This window comes from Maniola hyperantus, chromosome 9 (genome assembly GCF_902806685.2).
Source record: "Maniola hyperantus chromosome 9, iAphHyp1.2, whole genome shotgun sequence".
Classification (NCBI taxonomy): Eukaryota; Metazoa; Arthropoda; class Insecta; order Lepidoptera; family Nymphalidae; genus Maniola; species Maniola hyperantus.
The window spans coordinates 7,959,305-7,981,044 of NC_048544.1; the positions used below are offsets into that span (position 1 = coordinate 7,959,305).

General features: G+C 38.3%; 2 protein-coding genes across 9 annotated transcripts in view; one reads left to right on the forward strand and one right to left on the reverse strand.

Moving 5' to 3' along the window:
- LOC117985176 (uncharacterized) overlaps positions 1-21,740 on the forward strand; it is a 211,660-nt gene that overhangs the window by 63,010 nt on the left and 126,910 nt on the right. The window lies entirely within an intron of this gene.
- Positions 16,041-20,399, reverse strand: LOC138402744 (uncharacterized). Its single transcript, XM_069500619.1, has 2 exons — positions 16,976-20,399; positions 16,041-16,192 (listed from the first exon to the last, which is right to left on the reverse strand). The coding sequence occupies exons 1-2, from the start codon at positions 20,397-20,399 to the stop codon at positions 16,041-16,043; spliced, it is 3,576 nt and encodes a 1,191-aa protein (XP_069356720.1).

Below are 21,740 nucleotides of genomic sequence, written 5' to 3' on the forward strand. Positions count from 1 at the left end.
TAATGCAACACATCGCAGGCCCACTGCACAGCATGGGTCTCCTCACAGGATGCGAAGGGCTTAGGCCATTGTTCACCACGCTACCAAGTGCGGATTGGCAGACTTCACACACCTTGGAGAACATTTTGGAGAACTCTCAGGAATACAGGTTTCTTCACGATGTTTTCATATACCGTTATTTAAATAAGTGATATTTAATTGATTAAAACGGACGAAACCCCTGAGAGGTAGGTACGTGCCTGGGATCAAACCGCGGATGCGCGATCAGCTGTTTATAGACACTATGTTCCTCGTTCATTGGGTAGCTTATATCTCGATACGTACAAAAGTAGATAGATGATCGCAACAATCAAATAGTTAAGTAAATATTGAAATACCCATTTGTCTTGACTGATTGACTGACATCATCAGGTCAGTGGACTGCGGAATTTCGAACTTTAAAATGTAGCCGAAAATGTGTACAAAACTCTCATCAAAAAGAAAAGTAGTAGCGGAATATCACATTTTCAAACTTGGACTAAATATACACTATGTATTCACTTGAACAACAAACTTTTCAGGGCAGAAAATAATAAAAGAGTTTCAGTCTTAGTGAAAGTCTTTGCTTCTGAAACTTTGTGAGTTTCATGAAGTCAACTTGAAACTTCATACATTTTAAATGGCGGCCCGAAAGATGCTTTGAAATAAGAGTTTGACCAATCCATTTGTGAGATTTTTTATTAAAAACACCTTTATAGCTTTTTACTTATCAACGTGTCTCTTTAAGTATGACTACTTATGATAAACTGGTCAATATGCCGACTATGTTTTGACAAGGGCTTATGAATGATATCTTGTATAACCACCCCACAAAAACTCGTTAATAAGGCCTTTTTTGTTGCTTCTCATTTTACTCAACTGAAAATTTTACTTATCTCTATTCTGCTTACTAACTACGAAAACCTTGATACTTTGTTTAACGTTCATTAATCTTTTTCAGATTAAGATATGACCTTTTGTATTAAACGTGTTAACTGTTTTTGCGAATAAATTTAAGAATTTAATTATTATAAACTTAGCACGAAAAAGCAAAGTGCGTAGCTAATTCTAAAGTTAATATTAGTAAGTAGATAATAGATATAAACTAAAAGTTGATAATAAGTAATATTACTTTATATTTTTATCAACATTTTTATTATCACTACCCAATACTCATATTATAAATGCGAAAGTGTGTTGGTTTGTTGGTTTGTCCTTCAATCACGTAGCAACGGAGTAACGGATCGACGTTATTTTTGCATGGGTATAGTTAAACTTTAAAGACCTGGAGAGTGACATGGGCTACTTTTTATCCCGGAATATCAAAGAGTTCTCACGGGATTTTTAAAAAACCAAATTCCACGCGGATAAAGTCGCGGGCATCAGCTAGTTTTATTATACAAATATAAAAGTCATAGGTATTACCATTTTGACCTTCTGTTTAATATAAGATATGCTCTTACGTATTCAAATACATTTAAGTGGTTTCTCAAACACCTTCATGAGTTTGCGAAAAGTGCTTTTACGGATTGAGAAAGGTACGTACGTATGTGCAGTGAACTTTTTTGTCGTTATTCCTTTGCGCGTAGCGAGCATTTATGTTACCATCTCAAGTTAAATAGAGATACTGTTTTTCTTTTGACGGAGAAGTGATCTAAGCAAGAGCATATATACTGTATCTATAGTGTCGAGATGGCAATCGGGGTATGAGGCGGGGCATCCCCACCCCGACTGCCATCTCGGCCTGTCGTTATTCGTATACTCCAAATAATTCGATTCAATCAGTGATGTGGTTTTATCTAAGTCTATGGATTCAATTCAAAAACAAGAATCGTTGCAGCACAGAATTAGAAGTGTCAGAAAGTGATCAAGTGTGTGTCAGAAACTCAGAACACGCAACTTAGGTTTGTGTAGCCATGTTAAGAATTTTCACACATGATATTTTGTAAAGGTAGTTTTTTTCCAAAAACTGTCTGAGAAAGCTCATAATGGTTTTAAATTTTAAAGTGCTCTGTAGTGAGCCGGCGATGAGTTGATCATGATGATGATAAAGTCTTAGACGTAATTTTAAAAAAGGCTGGTGACACCCAGGTAGGCGGATATACGGACAGACAGCCGGACAGATTGGACAAACTATAAGGGTTCCTTGTTATTTCATTCGGAACCCTAAAAAGGTCAAAATAAACTTAAACGATTATCCCGGTCAAATGGACGCAAATCTTGTAGTAAATTGAGGCTTGAATTATCTACTACATTGGAAGTGGTTGGTAGTTATTATTTTTTTGTAAAAGGACCCCTCTGCCAAAATGTCTACGCCACTTCGGCAGCGTTTACCCAAGTATGAATTTTATTTTGCACAACATCACTATAGAAAACTTTGAGGGTTGGGTTCATAATTTGTTTACAAAAACTTTAGGGGGTCATCGATCAAGCCAGGCCTCTTTTGTGTTGTTGAAGTAAGTATACTTGAAAGTTTATTTTGCGTATAGTGACAGTGAAATCCCGGTTGGCCAGACCACTTTGTTAACATGTCCTTAGAGTTAAGTGAAAAAGGGTCTTGTTCACCCAATATAATAATGATGAATACAAAAAGAGCTCAATAAATTATTATTATTAGTAGAGAACTATTATTGATACCTAAGATGAATTTGGATTACCTTCCTATCTAATATTGAAGATGGGAGGATTGAAAAATCTTTTCTTATAAACGAGGTTAACTGATGCGTCAAGATTTGAATAACTTTTGGAATTATGTATTTTATTTTACTCCTGTTGAGTGGACCGCTACCGGGAGTCAAACTCAGGGCCTCCCCCTAATAAGACCATAGTGCTTACCACTATGCCAGGGAAGTCGTTTAGCAACTGTTTCAGCGATTTATTGAAAAACTTTAAAACTTGATAGTAATTACTTCGCTGACGTAATTGAGTTCAATTTAATCTCATCATTCTCGTAGATTGTAATTAACTGAGATAGCTTGTAATTGGCCTGTTCCTTGGTGAGCTATGATTATGTTTTATTGGAGTTGTGTCCATGAAATTTTTGAATTTGGGAAAGGAAGAATTGTTGAATAGAAAAGCTAATTTTGCTGTACACAGTCTCTAAATTAAATTAAAATAACAGGTTTAAATGTTTTGCTATTCCTTTCATATACTCCTTCTAAAAAGGATAAGACTGGATTTGGCCCCTTGTCCCAATGGCGAAAGGGACTAGGTATTGGCTATTTTCTCGTTCGAGAAAAGTACCTATAGTCGATGTATGATTCCGTGTCAATAAAAGATATAAATGTTATTGTTGTCTCTCCCTACTACTTTGTCGCAGCGACAAGAGCTATCAGAGAAAAAAAGTAGCTCATTGACGCTCTGTTAGCGGTCAAAACACTCGCATAGTTTGCGCAAGAATTTAATGTACATGTCTCGGTTGCCTAGCGAGTGGCCACTGGCCGACCCGATTAATCGACCGTCGCACTCGCACATTCACTCAAAGCCTAACTATAAAACTATACTAACTCACTATTCTCGTTACTCGCCAACTGGTTTCTAATTTTCAGCTCAACTCGTTTCTCGCTGATCGTCAGCGATGGGACGAGTGCCTCAGACCTGTCAATTTAATTTAGAGATTGACAGAGTTAGTCGCATTTTGTTCTATAGATACTGATAACGCAAATAAGAGTTGCTGGAAGCCGCTAGAAATAAGCGAAACTAGATCATGCATGTTCTATGGAAACCTACGCGTATACAGAGACGGCTCTATATCCAGCAATGGAAGTAATTAAATCGGTTGAGACAACGACAACGCCCACGATGAAAATCTTATGAGAATCAAAAGTTTTACAATATTCTATTATTACTCTCAATACAATGTGAAAATTTAACTTTACTATGGATTTTCCTGGGTACACAGATGGTACACAGACGTGACGTTGCAAGAAAGTTTTAGATTACTTATTTGTTTGAATTTTAAATTTTAATACTGAGCTGAGATGGCTCATGAAAGGACTTAACTGTCTTTATGACTGCGATTAGCATGATGTCGATAACATTGCTATCGCAATAACCAGAATTGCCATGAATTTTGTTATAAATAAAATATACTGACTTGATTCATCAATCTATACGTTTCAAGAGTACGAGTACTTACTTGTTTTTGTCATCTTTTTGCTGTTAAGTATATATAATTTGGTAGGTTGTCTTCCGTACAAAGCGTACTGCAATATTAAGAGCGATTTCAAACGTAACGTTTCTTTTGCGTGTTTTGGCGCATGCTAGCTATTTCGCGCTTCAATAAATCTGACGCGCGTGCACGTGCTCAATCCGGCATGTTCGCTTGAATCCGTGGGGTAACCGACTTTAAAACTGTTCATATGTAGACAAACTTATTAAGCGCGTTTATGCTTATACAAGATGGGCGTGTAATAAAAGGCGCATGGATACGCGGATACAAAAAAACGCTTATTCTGAAACTGCTCTTAACTAAGTTTCATGTTACCATGTCCCACTCCTAGCATAAAGTACTTACCAAAGTTTTACCTGTTCTTTTACACTAGACTTTGTAGGTAAAAAGAGTAAAAATTCTAACTAGAGATTTTAATCTATATGCGGTGTATTGGCCATGTGAGCCAGAGCATGACTAAAAGCTCTTATCCCAAAAAATGCAGGATGGATTTTAACAAATTTGTCACTATTGAATGAAGGGGATCCCGAATAAGGCTTTTAAAGATGCTAATGCTTAGGCAAAACCGAGCCGATTAAGTTAGTTTAACAGCTTTAATAGTCAACTTTATTCAAGCGGTATCATGTTAGCTAGCCAAAGAGCTAGGCCTAGTTATAGTTGCAAATGAACCAGATGTCTCAAGTAACAACAAACAGACATCAGCTGGCCGCAGTTTGTGGAGTTATAGATCAAAGCTCTAACTTCTCGTTTGAAACTATAACTATAAATAGGTATACAACTCTGCACCTGTGGCAATCCTAACGAGGATAAAGTAGTTATGTATCTTTGCTAGGATCGCTTTATTTATAAAACCTTACTATTAGTTTCACTAAACTTGTTCGTACCGTCGAAATTGGTATCTGATTTTTCGGGTACTTCCAATTATTGTCCAATTAAGTTTGCTACAGTTTGAAATTTCACAGTGCTTGAAGACCAAATTCTTCGAACAGTGCGTGTTGTATTGATGACATATGAATCCTCAGAATCACTCAGCGAGTGATGGAGAGAGTTATGCTCAGAGTAATCTACTAGAATGTAGTGTTTATATACTCTTTGTTACTCTACGTTATCAAATCAGAAATGAGGAAATCCGTAGGGAGAACCAGAGTAACCGACATAGCTCAGCGGGTGGCGAAGCTGAAGTGGCAATGGGCAGGTCACATAGTTCAAAAAACCGATAGACGTTGGGGTCCCAACGTGCTGAAATGGTGACCTCGCACCGGAAAGCGCAGCGTTGGGAGACTAGGTGGATGGACGACGTCAGGCGAGTCGCAGGGGAGCCGCTGGATTCAGGTGGTGCAAGATCGTGGCATGTGGAAGTCCCTACAGGAGACCTATCTCAACCAGTGGACGTCAATCGGTTCTTGATGATGAAGTTTACTACACGTGTGGTTTGAATATCAATTATTGATGAATATTATAACTTTTGTTGTAACTAAGTAACCACTAACTCTAGTTTTAGTTTTAGGTTTACGTAATTAATTTTCACCATTAGGTACACCATTATCTTACAAATTCAACAATTAATCTCGTCTTTGATGATGGAGATGGGACAGAATTTGGACTTATTTGCTTTGCTTTCATGAGAGCTTTCAAAAAATTTAATGAACTGAGCCTGAAGGTGGACATGGAAGGTGGGCACTGAAACTTCCTTATGGCATATAATATGATAGGATAGTCGTGTTTTTGAAAATAAGACCATGTTTTTTGACGACCTCCCTGGCGCAGTGGTGAGCGCTGTGGTCTATCAGTGGGAGGTGCTGGGTTCGATTTTGAAATTTTATCCGGTCTGGTCTGCTGGGAGGCTTCGGCCGTGGCTAATACGATGCCGTGTAGAAACCAAAAGGTTTACCGATGGTTTTAATAAACAACTGCCATACCCCCTTCCAGGTTAGTCCGTTTCCATCTTAGACTACATCATTGTTGTTTACCACCAGGTGAGATTGCAATCAAGGGCTAACTTGTATCTGAATAAAAAAAACTAAGGTAATAGCAACAAGGTACCAATGTTCTATTAAAAGTTTAATACTTTGTATGTAAACTCATAAAAACTAATTTCACATCCTGCTATAATATGTTTGTCACAAAGGGATCCCGACGATTGTGGTTCAAATGAGAAAAGTTTAAACCGAATCGGATTTGTGACGACTGTCTGCTGAACTTTTTATTTTTTTAACTTTTATGTACTTTGTAGTAAGTATACTGACAAAAATATTTTGTTGTTTAGTTCTGTGGAAAGACTTAGTAACCCACCGCATTATAATCCCGAGATAAATCCTTTAAAAAGTGAACCGACTACAAAAGCACTGATTATTAAATACAATTTTTTTAAAAAAATTACTTTCAAACTAAACTCAACAATTATACTTATTGTATTGTTATATTATACTAAGATGAGACCCAGCGAAGATGATATTTTTTGCTTTTTGGTTTGTACTTAGTGTAGAAAAAACAGATTAACTTTGGTCATTCAAAACGCGCAAAGGAAGTTTCTTGTTTCGGCAGCGTCAAAATGGCTCTTAAAATTACGCTACTGCCATCGCGCTCTTTGTTTCATATTTTATTGCACAATTCCTTGTTTTTAAAGCTTTAAAAACACTTAGACCAGACTCCCAGTAGAGTTCTGTAGCAAAATAATGAATGCAGACTTCTGATAATATGTATTGTATTGTAGTATAATTCCATACTTCAATTTGACAGATGTTACCAATGAGTGTTATGATGCCCCGGTCTCCTCTCCCATCGCTGTACCATAGATTCCTGAAGATAAACTTGTGCTGATGCTATTAAACACTGAAATTAGGTAAGTGTAAACTTATTACAGATCTTGAAATTACTGTCTAGTCAAAAGCCCAACGCAGAATTTAAAATCTAGCACAGGAAGGTAAAGTCGCAGGAGGTTAAAATTGCGACATAGCGTGCGCGCGCGCAGCTACATGTCTTTTTATATAGCCAAAGCTGTACACAAATCACACAATAATTTGCGATCTGCAAAGCAAACGAATATTTCACTGGAACCTGCACTAACTGTCATGACCATGACGCGTCTTTTCATGCCTTCAGTGCATGTTCTACCTCACTACAACCGATACGTGTTGTGTTTGCCCAAGGCTTTTTCGGCATTAGTACAAACCAAATTGTAAAGCTGACAGAACAGATTGAATTGGAACAGGAATCCTTGTATAGAATTAAGCGCTTTGAGGATTAACGCACAATGAGATAAACGGATCAACACTCGCTCATGCCGTAGTGTAACCTACATACATGTTTAATATTTGCATAAGGCTAGATATGCGTACCTAGTATTTCATTTGTCACTTATTCATAGGGACTATCTATGATTAATATTATAATTTAATATTATAAATGCGAAAGTGTGTTTGTTTGTATATTTGTTTGTCCTTCCTTCGCGCCCTAACTAAGCACTAGATATAGTTGAAAGGACGGAGAGTAACATAGCCTACTTTTTATCCCGGTAAATCATACCTGTATTATAGTTCCCACGGAATTTTTTAAAACCTAAATCCACACGGACGAAGTCGCGAGCATCAGCTACTCATTTATATAAGCTCTTACATTATTACGAAGGTAAACTTTTCCCAATACAACTCGATCCCTAGCTGCATATTACTTGGGCTAGTTTGTGGTGGAAATGGCACGGGATGTATCGACCGTTTAAGATAGGATTTACAGCCATAATTGCCGAGTTCAGTAACACGAAGCTGCAAGCTGACGGCATTGATGGGCTGCCAAATAGTATGTTCATTAATCATTATGTACCCATTTCAGTACCAAGATTTCTTCCATATATATTACTAGCTTCTGCCCGCGGCTTCGCCCGCGTGGCCTACAGGAAACAAATGGCATTTTTTTTCCAGAAACAAACATTATAACATCAGGACGCGCACCCTGAACAGCACCGAATAACACATAACCTTCCAACCCCCGTTTCATCCCTTTAGGGGGGATTTTCTCATAGCCGTTTCTCGGCTGACACCAAACCTCAAGAAAAAACCTACTTTCCAAATATCAAGTTAATAATATCAGTAGTTAAAACTTTCCCATACAAACTTTCATCCCCTATTTTAGCACCCTTATGTGCGAATTTTCCAAAAATCCTGAAACACGTATTTCTTCATTTGTGACCGAAAACCCAAATACCAATTTTCAATAACTTGAAAAATGACAGACTTTCATACAAACTTCCATCCCCCACTTAACCCACTTACGGGTAGAATTTTGAAAAATCCTTCCTTAGTGGATACCTACTCTTTACAAAGCATAGACCCTCCAAATTTCATGTCTTTAGGACCAGTGGTTTAGGCTGTGCGTTGATATATATGTCAGTCAGTCAGTCAGTCAGTCAGGACTTTGAATTTTATATATAGATAAAAAAACTAGCTGACCGACTCCGGCTTCGCTCAAGTGGAATTTTTAAAAATTAACGATAGGGTAGACTTTCGAAAATTCCTGAAAGATATTGGACTTCTTAATTTTTACGCGAAGGTCAAATTACCAATTTTCATACATAGATACAGCTTGAAAATTTACGAGCTTTCAAAAAAAATCTCATCTCTAAAAACTCTGAAAAACGTATTTCTTAATTTTTAATCAAAAGCCCAAATCTTACCAATTTTCTTGGATATAACTTTAAAAAATCGGTCTTTTCAACAGGCTATTTAATTTCATTGGGGCTATAATTTCCAAGAATCCTTACTAGAACCTACTGTCAAAATTTAAAAGTTCTAACACCAGTGGTGGCTGTGCGTTTGATAGTAAGTCAGGACAACTTTTTATAAGTTTGGATTAATAATAATTTGTGTGTTCGCTCGTTACCGATGTGTTCGCGCATCGCTCATCCGGTTTAGTCGAAACTTTGTACAGGTGTTTTTGACACTTGCGTTGACTTCTGACGTAGTTACGTCAACTTACAATAGGTGGCGCATTCGTATTGCATGCTAAACGTATTAGAAAATAGATAGGTACATAAAATTAGTGCAGTAGTTTTTTTGAGGAAAACAGACAGGTAACAAACACATACGTCTTATACCCCAACCGTAATTAAAGCCTCCGTTTCTTTGTGGGTGGTGTTCTTTATTGGCGTTGGATGTGGAAGGATCTGGGAGCACCTATACTCCATTATCCTCCCAAGAAAACTTCACCATTACATACGTAATTAATTGAAGGGGTCTCAACCTTCATCAATGAGGAATACGTCTTAGAGAGAGTTGTTATTATTTCTAATCAACTCAATAAACTTTTTCCAATAGAGCTCGAAATCTAGCCGCATATTACGAGGTTTGTGAGCGGAAATGACACGAGGTGGTATCGACCGTAAGATAGGATTACCTGTAGCGATAATTGCCATGTGTGACATGAAGCAGTAACTAACGGATGAACTGCGAAATGGTATTATCCAATAATCTGTTTCAGTATCCTAAGCATATCGCACTCCTGTATCAAAACTGTTTCAACTCAAAAACACGTTTATCAGAAAAACAGATTTTTAGCAATCTACAAAAGATTTTCTATTCTTAAAAAAAGATTTTTAAAATTAAAAAAAAAAAATAAGAACAAGGTACACCTATTGTGTCTTGAATATTAAAGCTGTACTCCAGTTATAAGGTCAGAAAACGAGGTTATATCGAAAGGCGAGATTTTTGAGTAGAAACAGTTTCTAGGGGTTTCAGGAATAAAAAGTTAATAAATACATTTGGCTGCGACCGAATTTCGCTTGGCGTTTATTGGGTTTAATAGGGGGGTGTAAAACCGATGGCAACTCAGACATAACACCTATCTGGAAACATTATCTAAATATATAAAAGGAAAAGGTGACTGACTGACTGACTGATCTATCAACGCACAGCTCAAACCACTGGACGGATCGGGCTAAAATTTGGCATGCAGATAGCTATTATGACGTAGGCATCCGCTAACAAAGGATTTTTGAAAAATCAACCCCTAAGGGTGTGAAATAGGGGTTTAAAATTTGTGTAGTCCACGCGGACGAAGTCGCGAGCATAAGCGAGTTTAAATATTAAATTTCATCGAAATCATTTGAGCAGTTTCCGAGAAATACCACATATCCACACTTATATTTACTGTTGTAAGATAGGCTTGCTTATGACAATAAAAAGCAATGATGAGGTAGGTATACGTTGGAGCGCGCCAGCCTAGAAGATGTCTGTATTTAGGTTATACGTGGCAGGAAACACGGATGCCGGGAGGGCATTCCACACCTTAGCGGTTCATATCAGAAACGTTGAGCAAAAACGTTTTGTGCGAGGAGATAATATTATGATGTCGACCACTAATACATTACGGAAGTGTATCTGTCTGCTATCTTTTCTCATCCAAGAACTGCGAAAGCTCGTTTTTCCACAAGGCACGATAAGGATTTAATTACTTTACTGATTAGCATTCCAACCACTTCCAACATTAGCGCACGGAGCTCGTTGCTTCATTTCTTATTCGACCCGCTAGATGTGGAATTCTTTTCCAAGTTCAGAGGTCTGTTTTTCCGGTCAACTATCTTGAAAGCAATTTTGTAGGCAAGTGCATTTACTCTACGATAATGCTAAAAGGAAATAAATACCTAAAATAATAATTTGGAAAATTATCGTAGTTTTCAAAAGCAAAACCATACTGCATAAAATGTAACTTATATTATAAATGCCAGTGTGTTTGTCTGTCTCTCTGTTAGTTTTTCAGGGCCTATCCATTTAACCAATTTTGATGAAATTTGGTACAGAGATAGCTTGGATCCCGGGGAATGGACAAGGGCTTTTTGTCTTTTGTCCCGGAACATCAATTAGTTCCCATAGGATATAACTTAAGTCCAGCAGACAAGTCTGTGACATCATTTATTTTGTTCAGAGATAGCTTACATCCTGGAAAAAACCTAACGCGGATTAAGTGGCGGGCATCATCCACTAGCTTATATAACGTTTTTCTGGACGAATGGAATGGAAAATTGGAAACCCTGTATCGAATTGATTACTTAAAACTTAAAAGATTAACCCATACAGTGATGAATTTATGGCTGCTTATGTTATACAACAATACAGAATCGAAAATATTTTTATACTCTTACCCACTAAAAGAAAGCATAAGAAAGCTCAGAGTCACTCAGCGGGCGATGGAGAGAGCTATGCTTGGAGTTTCTCTACGTGATCAAATCAGAAATGAGGAGATCCGTAGGAGAACTAGAGTAACCGACAAAGCTCAACGGGTTGCGAAGCTGAAGTGGCAATGGGCAGGGCACATAGTTCGTACAACCGATAGACGTTGGGGTCCCAAGGTGCTGGAATGGCGACCTCGCACCGGAAGACGCAGCGTTGGAAGACCCCCACTAGGTGGACGGATGACATCAGACGAGTCGCAGGGAGCCGCTGGGTCCAGGCGGCGCAAGACCGTGGCGTGTGAAAGTCCCTACAAGAGACCTATGTCCAGCAGTGGACGTCTATTGGTTGATGATGATGATGACCCGTTAAAAAGATAGAGGTGTTTGCCTGTCTTAATGTCACATCTATTATTAGTTAGGACGCCCTCGCTAACGCAGTGGTCAGCGCTGTGATCTTTTAAGTGAGAGGTTTCAGGTTGAATTCCTGGAAGGGTCAATTTGGGCATTAAACTATACTGGTTTAGCCTGGATGGAGGAAGGCTTTGGCCGTAGCCATTACCTGCACCCTACCGGCAAAGCCTTGCTTCTAAGAAATTTAACGTTCCGGTGGAATGCTGCGTAGATGGTTATACTTATAGGTTTTTGCATTATCATATATACCTACATTTTCAAATTTAGCCCACTTTCATCGAGTGCATCAATACCATGCCATCTAATAAAAATAGTACCTACCTACTATAATTATTAGACATTTTTAAGGAACCCGCATAGGATCACTTTGTTGTCTATCTGTATGTCTGTCGTGTCTTGCAAGTCATGAAATTTGGCAGGTAGGTAGGTCTTATAGCACACGTTCCTAAGGGGAAAATTCCGAAAACCGTGAATTTTGTGGCTACATCACAAAAAAAGTGGTCTAAAACAAATACTTTTTACACAGATTTGAAATTTTCACTTTTCGTTTTTAACTAAAAATCTTGTATCTGAAGCTAAATTCATTCACCCGGCCTCTCTCGGGGTGAGGTGCGGTTAGAGGGAAAGGGTGACACGCACAGAAAACGTTTTTTTTCGTCATCTATAGAAACAGCACTATTTTAGACTCCACCCGCCAACGAGTTGTCGCTTCGATGAAGTGGGCTCTTAAGAAACGTTTTGGTAAATGAGTCGTTCACCGACGAACCGGCTGCTTAATTAAGATAGGGCGCGAACCTCTCTTTAATTACGTTTGTTAACCAATAATTAGGGTTTGTCAAGGAGCTGATCCGAAAATGTTAAATTAAAGCCAAAATCTGTTCATTGACTCGATATTTAATGAAAGGGATGAGAAGAGGTCTTTTAATCTAAATAACCGTGGTAAATATCCAAAATCCATATCCATACTCCATCATCATCATAATTATCATGATCAACCCATCACCGGCTAACTACAGAACACAGTCTACGCTCAGGGTGAGAGAAGGGTTAAGCCATAGTCTACCACGCTGACCAAGTGCGGATTGGCAGACTTCACACACCGTTGAGAACACTATTGAGAACTTTCAGGCATGCGGGTTTCCTCGCGATGTTTTCCTTTACCGTAAAGCAAGTGATATTTAATTATTTAAAACGCACTTAATTCCAAAAGTTACGAGGTTCGTGCCCGGGATCGGACCCCCGACGTCCGATCAGGAGGCGGATGTTCTAACCACTAGGCTGTCACAGCTTGTTCGCAGTCCATACAAATACGTGTCTTTCTGTCTGTTGACTTGTTCGTTTAAGCAATTTTGGCGAAAGGTATACAGAGATAACTTACATATCGGAGATGGACATGGACAATTCCAAAATAAAAGAGTTCGAAACGATGAAAGCTTTTAAATATTACATGGTAAGTGCAGGGTCAGATAACTTATTTTGACTCAAATGTGGGTAACTGATTTATATCATATATCATCTATATATATATAAAAGGAAAAGGTGACTGACTGACTGACTGACTGACTGGGGTAAAATAGGGGTTTGAAATTCGTGTAGTCCACGCGGACGAAGTCGCGAGCATAAGCTAGTCTAAATATATAAAAGGAAAAGATGACTGACTGACTCACTGATCTATCAACGCACAGCTCAAACTACTGGACGGATCGGGCTGAAATTTGGCATGCAGATAGCTATTATAACGTAGGTATCCACTAAGGAAGGATTTTAAAAAATTCAACCCCTAAGGGGGTGAAATAGGGGTTTGAAATTTGTATAGTCCACGCGGATGAAGTCGCGAGCTTAAGCTAGTTATGGATAAAGGAACTGAGCTGTGTTTTCGTTTATTGATCCTTCCCTTGATAAACATAAATAAATTAGTACCAATAATAATATACTAAAATATTTTGATAATAAATAACCCGTCGCAATGCTATCACTTTTTTACCAAGGGCATATCTTTCCAAGGCACGATTTATGAAAGAAATGTCATTAATCATGTTAAAGGAAATCCCTTTTCAGTGCCAGGAGGAAAGTGCCATATTTATGTGGACAAAATATCAAACCTGTCGATAATGTTTTAAGTTGTAGAGACAGAGATTTAGTGACGCAGTCATTAATGTTGTTATGCGTTATGGTTAAGCCAAACAAAAGCTATTAATTAAAATGTCTACTATCTCTCTCCTCCCCTTAAAGTTTTCCATAAAATAAATGACGATAGTATAGGCAGGCTGGCGCCGCTTCGGCCCGGCTAGACGGCTATCCACCCTCCACGTGCGATTATAATAATCGGGTAAGGTAAACTTATAGATATGAAACAAAGGGTTAGGCTCTTGCCCAAAAAGTCGTAGCATATAAAAATATCAAGTTTCACTTAGGTACGAGACATTTTACTTACTTTTATTTTTTGGAAACAAATAGCATAGAAATACGTATTTAATTTTAAACAGAATTATGGTAGCCGGCAAAAATGTTTCCTTAAACCTAAAAATAACCTTTGCATCGCCCGTCTTACTACTTAGAAGTTCTTCTAAGTAGTAGTATCATGGAGCGTGGTAGGGTCATTAATTTTATATGAGGTGATCCATTTGCTCGTTTTCTCGCTATTTGATAAAAACAATGTTGCTGCTATTTAACAAGGACCTAGCAAGTGAATGGGTTGATACGTGATGTGCTAGTTGTTACATACTCCATACTTCCATGAGCGTTTCCCGAGATAAAAACGCCAAAACTCAAAAGCTTTTGCCCTATATCTTTACCTTTGTAGAGTCGACTTAACGAGACAAAAAGAATGCTTTTGTGAAAATAATCGCCGTAATGAGGGGAGTGGATACAAGTGCATGGCTGTGCCTGTGGTGCAAAGTTTGGGATGCACCGCGATTCAGTCTGATTACAAAGATCTCGTATTCCATATTATTCCATATTAAAAAGAATACCCGGCTGAGTTTGTTGTGGGCGCCAAACCCTCGTTAATAATTATCACCACTATAATATCTTAGAAATCCAACATCTGACCATCAAAAAGAGTAATTTATTACCTATTTTGAATAAATCATTGGACTTTTGACTTTTTGAATTATATTGTTTACCTCAGCAGTAAGTGAAAATTGCCTCAGCACAAACAGAATTATACAAAAAAAATTACATTATTGTCAAAAACCACATCTCCATGGCTGCCATCATCATGAGGCATCCAGACTTATACAATGGATTGATTGTTATTTATATCTGGCGAGAATGGACTATGAGTCATATTTAATTGTTAACTATTTGAATCAATTTGTGTCATGTTTAACATCTAGCTGATTTAATTGTTACGTTAATGATTTGTGACGTCACAGGAAGTATCATTTAGTTCAATCACTTTGCAATTTGTAAAATACCGGAAGTTAAATAATACCAACTGGTGAATTCCAAAACTAAATTATGGGGAAACTGGCGAAATCCACCATATTGGTAGCGGAGTGACTAATTTCGATATTTATTTCAAATATAAAAGTGGACTGTAGATTTTTAGCGTTTTAATTAATTTTTCCCCGGAAATGAGTAGCATTCAAAACTAGGAATAGGATAGCTAGGAAATGGGACGTCTAGATAAACATAGAATAGACTCACAGTTTGCCGACGTCACCAAACACTTGTCCTTGTTTTATGTCTTCTGCCTGGCCAGGTCTTGGGTTTGATGATTTTTGGCTTATTTTATGCGCACGATTATCGTATTAAGGTTATTTTATTTTGCACAAAACACGTTGGCACTGCGCATACCGTATCACAACGCGGTCATGTCTTCACGGCGGTAATTTTGCACTGATTGGTACTTCTTGCAGGTAAGTTAGGATGTAGGAAGGGACGGATATATATGGGGTTGCGTACAGGGAAGAAGGAAATGCACATATACCCTATTTATGTCCCATTCACGCGAATAAAAAATGCAAGCATAGCAACGGTGCTATCTCTGTTATGCATAATAATTATAATTGAGGCATATGACGCCATCTATGATTGCCAAGGATAAAAAATGAGATTTACCACGCCCCTCCGCATGAAGGCTCTGCTTCATCAAATTATTAACTATAAGATATGAAGTACCAATAAACTTCCAACTAAGAGGAAAACTTATAAATAAAAGAAAAAACCCACATTGTAGTGGTGCGTAATATTGCAGAAAACTTAAAACTAAGTAAAACTACAACTTAAATATTATAATACAATACTATTGATTTGGTAACGGACAAAGCTTAACTATAGGCCTGTCATAAGTTCCAGACTTAGTTCGAACTTGTGCGACACGAACCACTCCGTCCCTGCCGGCATCACCTTGGTAATAATTCCAATTGGCCATTGCAGGTGTGGTGAGTTTTCAACAGTAAAGAAAGCTATAACTCTTTCCTGAACTGGATACGAAGTGGTTTTGAACTTTATGTGAACTCGCAATGAGTACAAGTGTCTAAATTGAAAATGTTTCCAGAAGGACTGAATTATAGCGTACAATAATAAAAACCTATTTAATAATTGCGAATATAATGTCGCGTTTAGGTAGCCGTATAATAAATCTAACACATCTGTAGCGGTCTCTTCAGAATCAAGCCGAGTTAAAAATCCTTTACGCAAATCAGTAACGGAAGTGTTATTAAAATCTTGAGCGGTGTTAATTAAAGCTTTGCTCAACGCAAAGCTATTTGCGGGTGAAAACCTTTGAATATGAAATTCATTGTCAGGTAAATAAAAATGGTCCTGAGGTGCAATCTTGGTTATAGGCCATTCTTCAGAAGGTAAAGAAATCCATGAGGGACCTTCCAACCAAAGTGCGTATTCAGAGAACTGTGTGGGCATAAGGCCATGAGACACACATTCAGCAGGAGTTTGAACCACTGCGATATGATAAGAATTCACCTCGAGTGACGACAAATGCGTATGAATTTGAGAAATGCGGTTAGCCAAATAAATATGAATTTTGTGCTGTGATGAGAGTGCCCAGCAGCAGAGGGCAGCTTCTGAATGTGAGAATGCGAGAACTTCCTTTATATTTATGCGGGAGGATAATGTATTGTAGACCGAACTTACTAGACGAGAAAGCAAAACAATTCCGTTCAACTCGAGTCTAGCGAGTGTGACCGATGGTTTCAATGATACTACACGGGATTTCGAACAGACCAGCGTGGCTATAGACGACTGACCTTCGTTTTCAACGCGTAAATACACGACACGACAATATGGCTTCTCGCTAGCATCGAGAAATGCCAAAAGTGAAAATTGAGAATTTACTTCAGTTCCCGTATGACGAGGAAATAGGAGAGTGGAAATGATTGGCAATTCGGAAATATAATTTTGCCATTGGTCAACAATGTGTTGCGGTGGAGGGTCATCCCATCTCATGTTCAGAAGCCATAACTCCTTTACGAGTAATTTAGCGAATAAAATGACTGGACCTACAAGGCCCAAAACGTCATAAAGACGTGCGGTAGCGGAGAGAACAGCTCGTTTAATACAGGCTGCTGGCGGTTGCGAAACCTTGAAAACAAAATTATCGAATGCGGGAAACCAATGTAGACCTAGAATCTTGAAGGTATGCTCATCTTCAAATGATACACTTTCAGACTGTCGATGAGACTGCGGTATATGTCGTATTAATTCTGGGGAGTTGCTAGTCCATTTGACGAGATCAAGTCCTCCAGACTTTAACATATGGATTAACCCTTTTGCTATCACATCTGCTTCCTCAGTGGAAGAAGCAGAGGAAGCCAGGTCATCCACATAAATGTCTCTTTCGAGAATCGCAGCGGCAAGAGGCCTTCTCTCTCTCTCCTGCTTAGCAACCTCTCGCAGTGCGCGAAGCGCTAAGGAGGGAGAGGAGTGCAGTTCGAAAGCGACGCGGTTACGATCGGTCGATTCATACGTCTCAAGCGGGTCATCACTGTCGAATCTATATAAGATTCTTAGATATTTGCGGTGCGGTGGATTTATGTTAATGTATAAGTACATTTGCCTCACGTCGGCATAGAAATCAATTTCAGAAAACCAAACATTTAACAAATTTTTAAAGATCCCAGCCTGCGGGTTACAGTACGAATGAAGAATTCTGAAGAGAGCAGTTGACATAATGTCATTAGATACGACAGAGTGAGGTGACAAATTAAACCCAGGCGGGGTACATTTCTCGGGGAGGACCTCCGAAATGAATACCTCATCTAAACCCTTCTGAATAGTTTCACTGTTATTTTTGCGCGAGTCAGGAGATTTGGCAATTTTACTTTCAAGCATCAAATCAATCCCTTTGTCTGCGATACGAGTATTGATTGTCTCTGCAGAGTTCTCCTTGAAAGGAATATTAACAGCGAAACTATCTTCAACGTTAGGTTTATCTGTCGCGGTATTTATATTTTCAAACTCTGGTTCAGCAGTGCTCATGAATCCTATTTCAGGTTTTGCTGGGATCGCAAGGTTTTCTAAATTATTATTAAGCGGTTCGTGAGTAAATGCACAAAAAGCGGCGGTATGCGGGAGCTGAGTGACGACTGGCGCGTCACCAAAGATTATGTAACCTAGCGTGGTTTCAACGGCGGAAGGCGAATTATCACCACCTGTCAACTTATTGAAAAGTAAAATTTCGCAATAACGATTTACTCCCAATAAGACATCGATAGATCCTGGCTCCGAGAATTCATCGTCGGCGAGGGGTATATTCTGAATTAACGATTTCATAGCTGCAACGTCTACACGCGCATCTGGCAGCTGTGAGGTAATCTGCTCGACTACAAGAGGGCGTATTGAATATTCCTTTGCCTCATTGAAGCGAGACTTAAATTTGAACTCGGAGACACCTAAAATCTTTTGCGGAGATCCACCTATTCCTTGGACTTCAGAGAAGCGATTTTGCGAATTGACAGGTAGCGACAAGCGTTTACAACAGGCTATGCTAATATAGTCCTGCTGAGATCCTGGATCCACAAGGCAGCGTAACAGGTGAGTGCGGTTATACTTATCGTATATTTTTATTTTTGCGGTACCTAATAAGGTTGTAACAGCGGTGCGGTCGTGATGTTCACGAGATATAGTACATATAGATGCGGCAATATTAGCGGACGAATCATTGGGAGATTCTGATACATTAGATTTTGCGGGTTGATTATTTAACGTATGAGCGGACGTATAAGTAGACGTATGCGCTGAAGTTTGTGCGGGCGAATAAGCGGGTTGAGTTACATTATTTTCAGAAGGATGGCTCGGCACAGTGCGAGACATACAATCTGAAGGAGCGGGTTGCGATAGTGAACAATTATTAAGGTGCGGACAATTATGTGACGATGGCGCATTGACAACGACACTACAGTTTGATTTGCTAGATTTAGAGAAACATAAACTTGAGTGGTGCCTTTTAAGCGGGAAGCAGTTTGTACAGGTTTTGTTGCTCAAGCAAGCGGAGTTTTTATGGGAAATGCTTAAGCAATTGGTACAGTAAGCATTATTTTTAACAATATCAAATCTTTGCTTAGGAGTTAGTTTCATAAAGTCAGAGCACTTATATAAGTGGTCGTGCTTTTCCTTATTACAGACGACACACTTATCACTTTCATTTGACCTACAAGCGCTTTCCGTATTAACAAAAGACTTAGTAGACTTAGTAGACTTCGCGACTGGTGTAGGTATGGGTTTAGAGCGAGATTTATTTTGTGACTGTACATTAACATTGCTCCCTCTAGACAACACCTTGCTCTGTTCCTTCACGAAATCTATAAGATTCTTATATGTTGGAAGTTGCTTTTTACGATTAATAAGCTCAAACATCTTAACTGTATCTGCGTCTAATTTAAGCGTAGCCAAATGAAAGAATATAAAATCTGTCAAGTCTATTTTTAATTGCTTAAGTGCTTCTACTGACGAATCAAAGGTGTTTATGAAACTATCCAGCGCGGCATCATTATTATTAGCAAGTGGCTTAAATTGCAACACTTGATTTAAGTAAGCGGAAGCGAGCGAGCGGGGGTCGTCGTACTTCTGTATTAAGGCATCCCAAATAATACCGTAATTTTCAGCAGTCGCTGGCAACCCTGAACAAATTGCGGCAGCCCTATCAGTTAATTTTCCGACGAGATAGAATACCCTTTCACTATTATTTAGATTCGGGTTATCATGAATCATGCTCTTAAACTGCTGATAAAATAAAGGCCACTTCGTTAAATCTCCATTAAACGAAATTAAATCTATAGGCGGTAAGTGCGATTTTAATTTAGGGAACTTTGACAAAGATGCCATATTAGGTTCAGATTCCTTACTGCTATTATTCGCTAAGACTTGTTTAACATGGCAGAATAATTCCTCGAATGCTACCCATGATTGGTAATTTATAGGATTTTTAGGATTTAATCTTAACTGCACGGCGTTATACGAATCTAAAGTTTGCTCGAATTCCTTCCGTAAAGTGTCTATATTAGCGCACTGACTTAAGAGACTCGGCAATGTACTTGTATCCGATTCAACTTGTAATGCAGTATCGTAGATTCGTTGCATTCGAGAAAATATCGTATCGCGTTTTGAACCAAGCAATAACACTTGACATTCGTCATTAGTGCGAGGTAAATCTGAATCACCCTTTGTAGGCATTTTTAAAACTCAAAAGTAACAAAATCGAACACAAATTAATATATCTTAGCGGTAAATATATAAAAAATGTGGTATTTATACTGTGAAAACACACAACTCCTATATTTAGGCGAGCGGTTAAGTAATTACGCTGCGAACGTAATAATATTATTTACAGATCGCGTATCGAGTGCATAAATTAATCACCGTGTTGTAAAATATACCTATAACAAATCGAGCGCAGTGGACGGTCGCGGTTGCGGGTGCGCCTTAACAAATATCTTGCTTACCTACTTGTACAGAATGTTAACTTATCTATAATATACGTTTTTATTTCTAAGTTTGCGGGATTATATTATTATAAATATTATATTGAAGTAATAAAGTGCGTGCGGGAACATAATATATAAATAAAATAAGAGTACCTTATTACTTCGGCTTAGAAATTAAAACGATATAATTACGTAGGTATATTCTGCAATATTACGACGCAATACAATGTTAGGCATTTATAAATCACAAAGAATGCTACTTGAAATACTTACTTGAGATTTCGAATCTATGTAGGTAGGTATTAATAATATAGTAATTACGTTAATTTAACCAAGTTAACGATTCGAATCGATTTTACCATAAATCGGAAATGAATACTTTCGAATGGTTATCAAAATCCGGCTCGAAGGACCAAAAAATATGGTGAATTCCAAAACTAAATTATGGGGAAACTGGCGAAATCCACCATATTGGTAGCGGAGTGACTAATTTCGATATTTATTTCAAATATAAAAGTGGACTGTAGATTTTTAGCGTTTTAATTAATTTTTCCCCGGAAATGAGTAGCATTCAAAACTAGGAATAGGATAGCTAGGAAATGGGACGTCTAGATAAACATAGAATAGACTCACAGTTTGCCGACGTCACCAAACACTTGTCCTTGTTTTATGTCTTCTGCCTGGCCAGGTCTTGGGTTTGATGATTTTTGGCTTATTTTATGCGCACGATTATCGTATTAAGGTTATTTTATTTTGCACAAAACACGTTGGCACTGCGCATACCGTATCACAACGCGGTCATGTCTTCACGGCGGTAATTTTGCACTGATTGGTACTTCTTGCAGGTAAGTTAGGATGTAGGAAGGGACGGATATATATGGGGTTGCGTACAGGGAAGAAGGAAATGCACATATACCCTATTTATGTCCCATTCACGCGAATAAAAAATGCAAGCATAGCAACGGTGCTATCTCTGTTATGCATAATAATTATAATTGAGGCATATGACGCCATCTATGATTGCCAAGGATAAAAAATGAGATTTACCACCAACCTTTAAAATATATCAGTTTTGCTGTCCTGTCAATTG

Coding starts and splice junctions, on each gene's coding strand:
- LOC138402744 (XM_069500619.1), bottom strand. CDS start 20,399: ATGCCTACAAAGGGTGATTCAGATTTACCTCGCACTAATGACGAATGT. Junction 16,193..16,975: donor TTTACGCGTTGAAAACGAAG/GTCAGTCGTCTA, acceptor CTTCGTATCCAG/TTCAGGAAAGAGTTATAGCT.